The sequence below is a fragment of the Haliotis cracherodii genome, unplaced genomic scaffold (assembly GCF_022045235.1).
Source record: "Haliotis cracherodii isolate W230 unplaced genomic scaffold, xgHalCrac1.p SCAF_1, whole genome shotgun sequence".
Classification (NCBI taxonomy): Eukaryota; Metazoa; Mollusca; class Gastropoda; order Lepetellida; family Haliotidae; genus Haliotis; species Haliotis cracherodii.
In genome coordinates, this window is record NW_027266264.1 from 17,680,964 (window position 1) to 17,694,054 (window position 13,091).

The window sequence follows — 13,091 nt, forward strand, 5'->3', positions numbered from 1 at the left end:
GCAAGACTGCAAATCATGCATTCGATCGAAATTTGGACGTTGAATTCCATGTTGTTTACGAACCGGGTGTCTAGTTCGTTAGGCGATTTTGATTGGACTAAGCATAGACTCTTAGGTCCAGCCAACATGTAACAACATGGAATTCTAGCCTAGCTCGGCAAGGGTGGAAACTGGGCTTTTACAGTCAGTTAACTCCCTGGACTCTAGAAGATGTTTGGACGCCAACTGTCTCACCCGTATCAATACAACTTCTATTATCTCCCTTTAATGCGTCCTTTGACATACAACCTGAGGCATTACATTATGCCAAAACAAACAAGGAACGTTATATAAGACAACAATGATGAGGCATTCACCGGTGTGTGGAAACCGCACAAGAAACATCATGAAGGACTTGTGTGAACAGACGGGAGTTTAACCTTGGCCACAAAGTTCACCACATTATCTTGCAGGAATAAATTTAATTATTAATGTTACAGGAAATACATATAATCCCCGAAATGTAAGGGAATATGTGTAATGTCTGCTTCATTGTATAATACTAGGATTATGTATAATTCAGTGATTTTATACGTATTCCCGAAGTGAATCAGGCATTCCACATGTTCCCTATAATGTCCAGGGATTATAACAAGTTCCTGATTATACATATTCCCTAAGTGAATCAGGCATTCCACATGTTCCCTGTAATGTCCAGGGATTACAACAAGTTCCTGATTACATATATTCTCTGTAACAAACACATTCGTTCTTTAAAACCCATATCAAATCTGAGAGAAAAACGTAAGACAAAAATAATTCAGATTTATTTGGTCTAAATTGTTTATTTGTTAAAGCTTGAATACATTACATATTACGGAATACATTTCATGTTATATGTACAAAGTATTGAAATATTGACACGTTGTAAAGCTAAATGTTTTCTGTAAAAAACACACGTATTTACACTATTGACACATGACGTCGTTATATGTGATCAACAGCAAAAGTAAATGATTAATTTATGGAATATACAGAATATCATAATCCAATCTCATTCAAATCAGATCTTAGTTCTGGCTATCGCTAAGCTTTGTTTAGCGGCAGGGAGAACTTAGATCTGATTTTAATGAGATTGATTATAATCAATAACAATAGAATCAACATTTTATATTTCTGTACATGATGAAACATCTATTACAGTTGCAGCAGCCGTGACTTCACAGTTAGGATACAATACACGATAACATTATCGTTTTCAGCCTACATTTGGTAAATTAGCAGCTACATATCATCTGTGGGCAGTGTGTGGCTGTTATTAATGTTATTCTTCATGTATGTGATCAAATGACAGTGAACGATTAATTCATTTCAGTGCTGTAAGGCGTGATTAAAGCCAGGTATTTTTGTGACACTTGATTGCCTTATATGTTGCTAATACATGTCCATCCAATTACGTGTCATGATAAAAACAGACCCAAAAGCATTCAGTCTCTTATACTTTCAAACACTCAGACACTCACATAACAAGACTCATAAATTCAGACTTCCATACACAAACACTCAGATACACAAACTCCCTGAAAGTCAGAGATGCATACTCTCTAAAAGTCTTTAGTTTAAAAGTCCAGTTTCCACCCGAGGTAAGTGAGTTAACTGACTTTAAAAGTCCAGTTTCCACCCTTGCCGAACTAGGCTGGAATTGCTGGGCTCGATCGTAGCGCCACCAGTGGCTATTACCAGTAATGTCCCTTCTAAGCCTCCCCTATGGACCAATCAGATTCCACCTCTCATATCACATGCGTTTGCAACTGTACAGGAGCTTAAATGTAATGTAAGTGTTCAACAAATTACATGCATATGTTTTGTTCGGAAAAACAAAGTGGAGACGAAATATCTGTAAGTGACATCACATAAGCTGACATGCATTTCAACTTCTATATTACTTGAACTGTTCATAGTTGAAATCCATAAGACATCCCTGTCGTCATTGTAATTATAGTGTTATGTACTCAACCCCCTTCATGACCTTGTATTCACAGGTATCCTCTTGTCGATCTCATTCTGTCACACGTAGGAAGGGCTTCCATTAAGGCATCGTGTAGATATATGTACTGAGCCTACAAATAGATAGTAGTCACCTTTAAAAATCGTTATTGTTATCCGTTACATTAATTCTAAAAGCGCATGCACATCTCTTCCGGTTCCTATGCACAGTCTTAAAGTTTGTCAGTCGCACTGGTTCAACCTCCGCGGTAGAATTACAAGTACATACTATATGTAGTCAGTATATTGGCGCTACCAGCCCCAGGCCCGTATTTACAATGGTGCAATACCCGCAACGGGTCGACTGTACATCTGTCTACCCGCCCACCTTCTAATGGATGAGACCCGTGAAGATCCGGGGTAGAATAGACCTTCAGCAACCCATGCTTACTGTAAAAGGTGACTAACGGGATCGGTGGTCAGGCTCGCTGACTTGGTTGATGCATGTCATCGATTCCAATTGTGTGGATCGATGCTCATGACGTCAATCACTGGATTGTCTGGTCCAGACTCAATTATTAACAGACCGCTGTCATATAGCTGGAATATAGCTGAGTTAATGGCGGCGTCAAAACAACAAACAATCAAATCCTAATTGATGAGCGGGATGCCATGAGTGCACAGTGCTGATTGATACACACTCGCGTGGTGAACACCATTATAGCTACCTTCGACACTAGACTGGTACTAACGCTGACCAGCACTCGGCTTGACCACTGGTACCAACGCTGACCAGCTTTCGGCTTGACCATTAGTGCCAACGCTGACCAGCAGTCGGCTTGACCATTAGTACCAACGCAGACCAGCACTCGGCTTGACCAGTGAGCATCTCCAAAACAGAAATGAGCCAACTCATTGCACAGTTGTCTGCTTGGAATTCACATCGTGGATTATGAGCCATGTTTTGCATCATACTTTTGTGGAGGGAGAGAAAATACGTCTAGAAATCAGTCTAGAAATCACAACAAAGTGATTTAGATTGATTACAAATACGACACTACTCCTCTCACAGAAAGGTTTATCTCCAGGACCTCTCACCTCTGTCTGTATGAGATCCATACGCTGGTGTCGGAGCTTGACAATGCACTCACAGACATCTACCGCGCCTTCCGCCTTGGCTTGTGCAATCAAATAATCCAGAGCAATAAATGTTCCCGTGCGGCCCACTCCAGCACTGAAAAAAAACATGAAAAACTTAAAGGAAAACAACGCTTTGTGTTTGGATACCAACTGAACCTTATCAAAGTACAAAGTACATTCAATAAAATAATAGTAAATTGTTTAGTAAGAAGCAATTAAATGATAAAATTGAACTTTGTCCCTCAATTTCAGTCCGGAATCCGGAGAGGGAAGTCCGGTTTAGTCAAGCTGTACTTGACAAAATAGCGTAGCATTCGGGAAGGTAAATGGTCCGGTATTGATAGATCAGGGCCCCGTTCCACAAAGCGATTGTAGCGCAAAGAGAGTCTTAAGTCTATGTTAAAGTATGGGAGTTTCAATAACTTTAGCGCTACGATAGCTCTGCGGAGAGGACCCCAGGATTAGTTCCATTGTACATACACTAATGTAAATATATGCTACATGCCTGCAATGGACGACCATTGGGCCGTGGCTTGTTGATGGGGAGTTCCTGACAAGTCTGTAGAACTCAACAAGTGACCCAACTCCTCGTGGCACCCCTTTGTCCGGCCATGCAGTGAAGTGGAACTGCGTCAGGGTCCTCGCTGACTGCCCTTCCTGTATAACAATGGTTGTGTATAAACGGAAATGACAGACAACATTGAGTATTGTTCCCTACAACTGTTGATTCAAGATGAGTGACTGGCGCCACGTTCAGCAATAGTATCATATCACGACAGGAGCCACCGAGACTGACCTTCCCACACAGTACTCCACTTGTCTACCATGCTTTAGATATTAATGGCATATACAGGCAGAAGAAAATATTCCATAGACATGTCTCTTCCTAATGCTTGATTTCTGTACTGGTCCGAAACTCTGCTATGCAGAGTTGCATTCCTTAGTCGCACCAGGATCTGCTGATCGTTGGTTCGAAACCCGCGATTTCGAATGCAGCCTGCAACATGTGTCTCTAAAATGAAACTGAGACGTCATGGTATGACTGAAATACTGGCACAAGCGGCGTATAAACAACTCATTCACTCATGCGAATGTCATTGAACCTTGTACCCTTAAACAAAGGAAACATATTAAATGAAGACCTGTACATAGTGCCTTCGTGAATTCAATTTGACCTCAACGTACCCTGTGTATTCAACCCCATTTCACCTAACCTTACCCTCTGTATTAAACCCAATTTATAAACCCATTTTATCTTACCGTACCCATTTCATACCTTGTGTAAGTCCATTTCATCTCACCGTACACTTTGATTAAACCCCATTTCACCTCACCGTTGCTTGTGTATTAAACCCTATTTTGTCTCACCGTACCCTGTGTATTAAACCCCATTGCACCTCACAGTACACTGTGTATTGAACCCCATTTCACCTAACCGTACCCTGTGTATTTAACCCCATTTCACCTCACCGTTGCTTGTGTATAAAACCACATTTCATCTCACCGTACCCTGCGTATTAAACAACATTTCACCTCACCGTTGCTTGTGTATTAAACCCCATTTTGTCTCACCGTACCCTGTGTATTAAACCCCATTGCACCTCACAGTACACTGTGTATTAAACCCCATTTCACCTCACCGTGCCCCTTTGTATTAAACCCCATTTCACCTCACCGTTCCCTGTGTATTAAACCCCATTTCACCTCACCGTATCCTGTGTATTAAACCCCATTTCACCTCACCGTGCCCTGTGTATTAAACCCCATTTCACCTCACCGTGCCCTGTGTATTAAACCCCATTGCACCTCACCGTACACTGTGTATTACACCCCATTTCACCTCACCGTGCCCTGTGTATTAAACCCCATTGCACCTCACCGTACCCTGTGTATTAAACCCCATTTCACCTCACCGTGCCCTGTGTATTAAACCCCATTGCACCTCACCGTACCCTGTGTATTACACCCCATTTCACCTCACCGTACCCTGTGTATTACACCCCATTTCACCTCACCGTACCCTGTGTATTAAACCCCATTTCACCTCACCGTACCCTGTGTATTACACCCCATTTCACCTCACCGTACCCTGTGTATTAAACCACATTTCACCTCACCGTACCCTGTGTATTACACCCCATTTCACCTCACCGTGCCCTGTGTATTAAACCACATTTCATCTCACCGTACCCTGTGTATTACACCCCATGTCACCTCACCGTGCCCTGTGTATTAAACCACATTTCACCTCACCGTACCCTGTGTATTACACCCCATTTCACCTCACCGTACCCTGTGTATTAAACCACATTTCATCTCACCGTGCCCTGTGTATTACACCCCATTTCATCTCACCGTACACTTTGATTAAACCCCATTTCACCTCACCGTTGTTTGTGTATTAAACCACATTTCATCTCACCGTGCCCTGTGTATTAAACCCCATTTCACCTCTGCGTACCATGTGTATAGAGAACGTCCTGACTGTGTAGTCCGCCATCTCCTCCTCGGCCAAACACTGAACATGGACATCGTCATAGTTGGAGCCTTGGTAGCCGAAGTCGGGCCAGTACTTCTCACACTTAGCCTGGAAAACACATTTACCTTTGTGATTAACCCTTAGTTGCATCGAATGCCGTGATACGTGAATATTGGATGTGAATAGTAAACGGTAGAAATCTGGCAATAACACACAATGTCTGACCTTTCTGTTCTCTACAAAGTTCGTCAGCATTATCACTTTACTGGAATCCGTTTCCCATATCATTCTCCAGAAATCCCACATCACAGCGGCATAGGGGCCTGGAATGTAGGCAGGATGGATATTAAGTACAGGGTAAAAAAAAATAAGAATACTTTAATGAACGTTGAAGAACATTTAGCTTTACAGCTGTTGGTGAATGTATCAGATACGAGTTACCTGGGATACTTTGAATCGATTTCAAACGAACGAGCGGGAATGTATTACCTTGGGTGGCCACAAATGCTCGCGGTTCCCCGTATCCCTGAAATAGGGACACATTATTATAGGCAACGGTCATATACACTAACATACCTCGTGACGCATTATTTATCGTCATGCATCATGGTGAAATCAGGTATGTTTTCTTTTAAAAAAACCCAGTATACAAAGGAATGTCATTGTTATAATCGATTTGACTTTAATTCAAAACACTGGATGTTAAAACGTTGGAAAGGATGATGCATGTGTTCATGACATTGAGTTATGCTTGGGTCTTTTCGTTCTTACACATAACCTACATTGATCCAGTTGGCGTTGATGAAGTCAGAGCCAGGGATACTCGGCACATGGGATAGTTTGACTCTGCTGTGATCATCTGGAGAAAACAGGGAGGACTTATTACGATGCATGCAACTAATTGTCATATCAAATGCACATCTTGCACATGAAGTAGCAGCCTGGTTCCTTGGATATGCTGCGCTGGCGCTTCAGTTTACCGTAGCGCAGCATACCCAGGGAACCAGGCTGATGAAGTAACAGAGATACGAGATGTAATACTCCTTGGGCCTTGACGGCTTCAGTTAACACTGAGTGAGTGAGTGAGTGTGGTTTTACACCGCCTTTAGCAATATTCCAACAATATCACGGTGGTGGACACCAGAAATGAGCTTCACACATTGTACCCATGTCGGAAATCGAACCCGGGTCTTCGGCGTGACGAGCGAACGCTTTAGCCACTAGGCTACCCGACCGCCCCCAGTTAACACTGAGTGTGCACATCACAGATGATAACAAAGTCACCAGAATGTAGGGAGGTGACCGCCTACGACAGCAGGCTTGTGAAATAGACAGGCCACAGGAGCAAGTGAATGTCACCCAGAGCTCCCTTGACGCTCATATGGGGCACTATCTCCTACATGACATGACATGTTAGTGATTTCAAAATTATTCTCATTTCTTATGAAGGAAGACGTGTGAAGATGCATTCCAGATGGTCTCGCATATTCTTAGAACATTCATGCAAACATTCCTACTTTTTTAAGTGGCAGACCTTTTGCTGTGGTATATGTAATGAAAGATAAATACTATAGACACTTACACGGTAGTATGTTTCTGTATCTGTTCTTGAAGGCATTTTCTGGCCATTCGGCTTGGGTACAGGAACCTAGCTTCCCACTGGGCAGGTTCTGAAACAATAAAGAGTGAGTGAGTATGGTTTTACGCTTTTAGCAATATTCCAGCAATATCACGGCGGGGGACACCAGAAATGGGTTTCACACACTGTACCCATGTCGGGATTCGAACCCGGGTCTCCGGCGTGACGAGCGAACGCTTTAGCCACTAGGCTACCCAACAGCCCCGAAACAATAAAGAGGAAACAAATGGATGACAGACATATATATCCCTCAGGGTCATACTATTCCAGGACAACAGGATTATACTCACGTAAAACTGGGAAGTAAAACCGCCTTCCCTCTTCATTTTTCCAACATATTGTCCTAGATTCTGTACTGTCACTTCCGTTGACCAAACCCAGTCAGGAATTGCTGTGTCAGTCACGTGACCCAATGCTAAAGAATGTGAGTGTGGATATCCCTGTCCCTCTCTCGCCCTGGTGTCAACACAAGGGGACATAACTGCGTCCTCGACGGGGTCCAGGGGTTCTAAGTCGACAGGGGTTGTAGAACCTTTAAATGATACACAGTAGGTTGTCACTACTACTTATCAAAGATCAGGGGCAGTCACTCTCTCCAAAAGACTGTAATAGTTATTTGCTAAATATCGATTAGTGTTTAACATATCAGTGGCTGAGATGAATATGTTGGAGATGGGGTGAAATTGGGTTCAACGTGTGCGTGTGTGTGCGTGTGTGTGCGTGTGCGTGTGAGTGTGCGTGTGCGTGTGCGTGTGCGTGTGCGTGTGCGTGTGTGTGTGTGTGTGTGTGGCTGCATGTACTAGTCCGGACTGATGCCGATGTATAGTGCTAGCCCACTGAGATATCAGGAAACAGTTTAACACGAATACCCCACCCCAATATACTGACTCCGAGCCGACCAGTCCTTGTTTCTGTCCCTTAATGCCGAGTGCCAGACAGGGTAACAACAAGTGCCATCTTTAAACGTCTTTTGGTATGAACCCCGGACCTTCCGCTCTGCGGGTGGACGCTCTAACATAAGACCACGAAGGCGGACGGATATGTTGGAATGTAAAACAGAGACATGGTTAGTTACCCTTTGGAGATTCTTCATAGGATGGGTTCAATATGCACACTAAGGAGGAACTGCGTGGCCCTCCGAGTCTTTCTACTCTCCTTGAATGTCTCACATTACTTCTAAACAAGATAAAACAAAGGATATATTATATTTATAGAGGGAAATAGAATATTTTTTATACGTGACGACGTATATAATCTGGACCAGACAATCCGGTGGTTGATATCATGAGAAACGAAGACACACCATAAACCAATTAGATGAATCTGTCTAAACGATCGCGCCAGTCTTACTACCAGCATACGACCCGTGAAGATCCGGGATAGAATAGGTCTTCAGCAATCCACGCTTGCCGTAAAAGGCGACATTGCATGTCGTGAGAGGCTCTCTGACTCTGTTGATGCATGTCATCTTATCCCAACTGAGTAGATCGATGCTTATGATGCCAATCACAGGATTGTCTGGTACAAACCGCCGTCATATAGCTGGAATATAGGTTGTAGGTTGATAGGGGCTATTCTTATCAAGAATTGCCACGGGGACAAAAGTACAACAATTAAATGCCACCAGTTCTATCCCTTGGGATAAGTGACCCGTGAAGATTCAGGGGTAGAATAGGTCTTCAGCAACCCATGCTTGTCGTAAACGGCGACTATGCTTGTCGTAAAAGGCGACTAACGGGATCGGGTGGTCAGGCTCGCTGACTTGGTTGATGCATGTCATTGATTCCAATTGCGTGGATCGATGCTCATGATATTAATCACTGGATCGTCTGGTCCAGACTCGATTATTTACAGACCGCCGTCATATAGCTGGAATACTGCTGAGTGCGGCGCTAAACAACATACCAACCAACCAACCTTGGATATAAGTATTATTCAACTGACCTCCCCAAGACGACAGCGGCCATTATGACGAGGCCGGCTATTAGTAGACATGGGATCACAACCCACAGCAACTGCGTCTGATTTCCTCTGGGTTCTTTTCAAAGAAAACAAAGACATATTAGATATTCAGCAGTAAACAGCGAGGTCGAACTGTCAGTTGACCTTATCATAACTCTCAAGGAAAGTTGAGTGAGTGACTATGGTTTAGCGCCGCTTTAAACAGTTTTTCAGTTATATCATGGCGTGTCAGCTTAAGGTTGGAGAAAAGCCCTAAACGAGATGAAAGTTGAAAGCATTGTGAAATGAACAATTGATCACATTATGTTTGTATTGATTGTTGTTTTAAACCGCATTCAGCAGAACTCCAGCTATATGGCTCACCCTGTAAATAATCGAGTCTGGACTAGCCAAACATGTGATTGATATTGTAAGCACCTGTTTACGCTGTCTGGGTACGGTGACACGCTATAAAAGCTGTAAGTCGCCGTGCTTGACGAACCAATCCAGTAAGTCGTCATGAAACAAACATCACTGGGGACACATTCTTACGTGGAACCACCACTAGGGATTACATAGTGCGTTGTTATGGCGTTCAATTATATATAACCAATACAAGTGTTTATATGCGACTACGTTTGTTACCATAACAGTGTTCTCCCGTCCAGCCATCAGCACAAGTAAGGCAGGCACCATCATACAGACATGTGTTGCACACCATGGGGCATCTTTCAGAACACCTGCTTCCGTACCGCCCGTCCTCACACCCGTTTATACAGACTCCTGTCATGTTACACTGCGACTTCAGGCAGGCAGTGTTACAGGTCATGTTACAGGACTCGCCGTATCTGTTGGCTACACACTCCAGGCATTGGCCATGTTGTCTGTCACATCTCACACAGTGCTGTGGACACGTGTTGTCACAGTAGTCACCCCACCATCTGTCTTCACATCCCTCAGTGCATTGGGGCGTATCTACATCAGTGTTAACTGTATGACAGTTTCTATTGACACAGTCATCACTGCACGAATTGTTACAGTAATGGCCAAAGGAAGTTCCAATACATCCTTGTGAACATATTCCAGTTTGGTGGTGACATGTGCCTCCATTGCATCCGGATGAACAAAGTTTGTCACACATCTTGCCGAAATGTTGTTGGTGACAAGAGAGACATGCTTCACTATACTGTTCACATTTAGTACAGAACTGTGGACACGAAGCTTTGCAGTGGGAGTCTTTGAATCCGTCCATACAAGACTTACAGGAACCAGTCTCTCTGTGGCAGGACTCTGAGGCACATTGGTCGGGACATTCTAGATGACATGTATCTCCGTACCAGCCAGTGGTACAGCCTTGGATACACTTTCCTGACATTTGTTCACAGGCATGATTCATACAGTTGGACCCACAATGTCGCTCACACATTTCCCCAAAGTTTCCAACTCTGCAAGATTCACAAATTCCACTCCTGTCACATCTCTGGTTACTACAGTGACTGCTGCATGGGATGTTACATTGGTCTCCATGGAAACCGGGTTTGCATCTTTCACAGGTTCCGTTACGATAACACAGTTCGTCCTCACAGTTGACATTGCAGGCTTCGTCACACTTGTCACCAGACCATCCGCTACTGCATCCGGATGTACATGTCCCGTTCAATGAGCATGTTCCGTTGACACAGTTATTGCACTGTTTTTCACACAAACGTCCATACCACCCTACTTCACATCCCCGTGTACATTCTCGTTCCAGACCACATACATGTAAGTTGCAACGGTTGGGACAGGGGACGGTACAGCCATCTCCATGGAATCCATCCTTGCATGTACAACTGTCTCCATTACAACTCTGACAGTTCACACAGGTCTCTGTACACAACGCACCTCGAAATCCTTCTTGACATGTACAGTTATTTCCTGTACACATTTCACAGTTTGGACAGTTTAGGTCACATTTGTTTCCTCGTCTTCCTGTCTTGCAGCCACACAGACACCTCCCCTCATTGTCACACGGGTCAACACCGTCTCCACATTGCCTGCACGTATCACAAGTTAAATAACATGTAGGTCCATAGTAACCTGGCAGGCAGTTTTGAAGACAGTGCCCTTTCCACCGGTGACATGTTTGATTCCTGCATCTTTTACGACATGGAGTAAGACAGTCTGCACCCCACGTGTGGCTCTGGTTACAGGGAACACCACATGCACCTTTGTATTCGACTGACTGTACATCGACAGCATCCTTGCATTGTCTGCACGAGGAGCCATCCTGGAAATTTCCCGACTTGCACTCTGTGGAAAGAATGTTTCAATATTAACAAGGTTTATCAATCGTTTAAAAGAAATCCCAGATAAAGGGATTAATCAGTATATAAATGGACTGTTGGAATATTGAGAATATTGCACAGAACATTCTATCAACATGAGAACAGTTCAGCTGTCTTCCGTTAGATTTGCCTCTCACCTTCTGGACAAAGGCCGCATGTCTTCTTGCAGAGAAAGACTATACCTGGCTGACCACATTGCGACTCTCTACACATGGAATCGTTATCCTGGCACGGTGGAAAGGCTGCAACAATGAAGTCAGTGTGAACGTTATTGTCTCCAAGATTAAGCATGCGTGAATCGATGAGGTGCTAAATCGTTTTTATTTAATGTTCTCAGGCCTGATCTAAAGATGAACTTATGTTGCAAATTAAACTGGAGAGGTCACGTATCCCAGATAACTTAGTTCCTTGTTCGGACCTGATACCTTACTAAACGTTAATACTTCATGATTCACGATAAAGACTCTGCCATAACCACTGATTAGTTAGCACATCTTTTCATATCTTATTGACATGTCGGACATTTAACCACTGCTATTATAACTATGACACTTCAATGTTTGCCCCAGTGTATTCAAAATATGCCATGTGTGACGGCGAACATGCGTCAGTTATATAACATATACGTTGGATAGGTGTTTAACATATTCACCAGTATATTGTGTGAAAGCCAGACCCCATATTGCCAGAAGGAGGGTGTTGTGGTGCCACATGGTTGAATGCTTCAATCCTCGAACCTGTTGTCGACAAGAAGGTTTCCTACAGAAGCATATCAAAAGTCGACAAACAGATAGTTACCTAAAATACGATTGCTTATATCAATCTTCAAACACAAACATAAAAGAACTAATAACTCCCACTGAGCTTGACATTGAGCATTAACTTCCTGGCATTAAACATGGATTATTCTGGGGACGTTTTCTCGACACAGGGTCATGTTATGGGCAAATGAAGAAATATAATCGCTGAGACAATTACTGTTATTGCATTGATGACACCAGGTGTTTGACATCCCCCATGTGTGATTGTCATCACTGATCGGAAATATATAACGATTATGTCTTTTCAAGTGAATTATAGAAATATTACTTTACCTTTTTACGTGGTGTTACGGAAAGGACAAGGGTGGCATATTTGCAAAGCTACACGGTGACCGAGTGAATCATATTTTCTATTTCCTTTTACGTAACAAATATGAAACAAGGACGAATATATTGCCTGTCTATGGCACACATCAAGTGTGATTCATGCCCAACTACATCCTGCCTCCGTCATCATAAAAACAGGCATGTCTGTATACACCCTGCTGTCCCTCTTAACGTCGTAACATGCATGTCTATATACACCATGTTGTTCCCGTCAACATTGTAACATGCATGTCTATATACACCATGTTGTCCCAGTTAACGTTGTAACATGCATGTCTATATACACCCAGTTGTCTACGTCAACGTTGTAAAATGCATGTCTATATACACCCAGTTGTCACCGTCAACGTTAATTGTAACATGTTTGTCTATATACACCATGTTATCCCTCTTAACGTTGTAACATGCATGTCTATATACACCCAGTTGCCCCCCTAAACGTTGTAACAGAC

At 43.2% G+C, this 13,091-nt stretch overlaps 1 protein-coding gene across 1 annotated transcript; it reads right to left on the reverse strand.

Annotated features, from left to right (window-relative positions):
- Window positions 1-1,872: 1,872 nt before the first annotated feature.
- On the reverse strand, window positions 1,873-11,432 carry LOC139454443 (uncharacterized). Its single transcript, XM_071236150.1, has 13 exons — window positions 11,390-11,432; window positions 9,810-11,081; window positions 9,168-9,261; window positions 8,299-8,399; window positions 7,514-7,755; window positions 7,167-7,254; window positions 6,367-6,443; window positions 6,074-6,110; window positions 5,810-5,907; window positions 5,567-5,692; window positions 3,611-3,762; window positions 3,064-3,199; window positions 1,873-2,099 (listed from the first exon to the last, which is right to left on the reverse strand). Exons 1-13 carry the CDS (start codon window positions 11,430-11,432, stop codon window positions 2,016-2,018), a joined length of 2,550 nt encoding a protein of 849 aa, XP_071092251.1. The 3' UTR covers window positions 1,873-2,015.
- Window positions 11,433-13,091: the final 1,659 nt, after the last annotated feature.

Coding starts and splice junctions, on each gene's coding strand:
- LOC139454443 (XM_071236150.1), bottom strand. CDS start 11,432: ATGGCTCCTCGTGCAGACAATGCAAGGATGCTGTCGATGTACA. Junction 8,400..9,167: donor GCCGCTGTCGTCTTGGGGAG/GTCAGTTGAATA, acceptor TATCTTGTTTAG/AAGTAATGTGAGACATTCAA. Junction 7,756..8,298: donor CTATGAAGAATCTCCAAAGG/GTAACTAACCAT, acceptor TATCATTTAAAG/GTTCTACAACCCCTGTCGAC.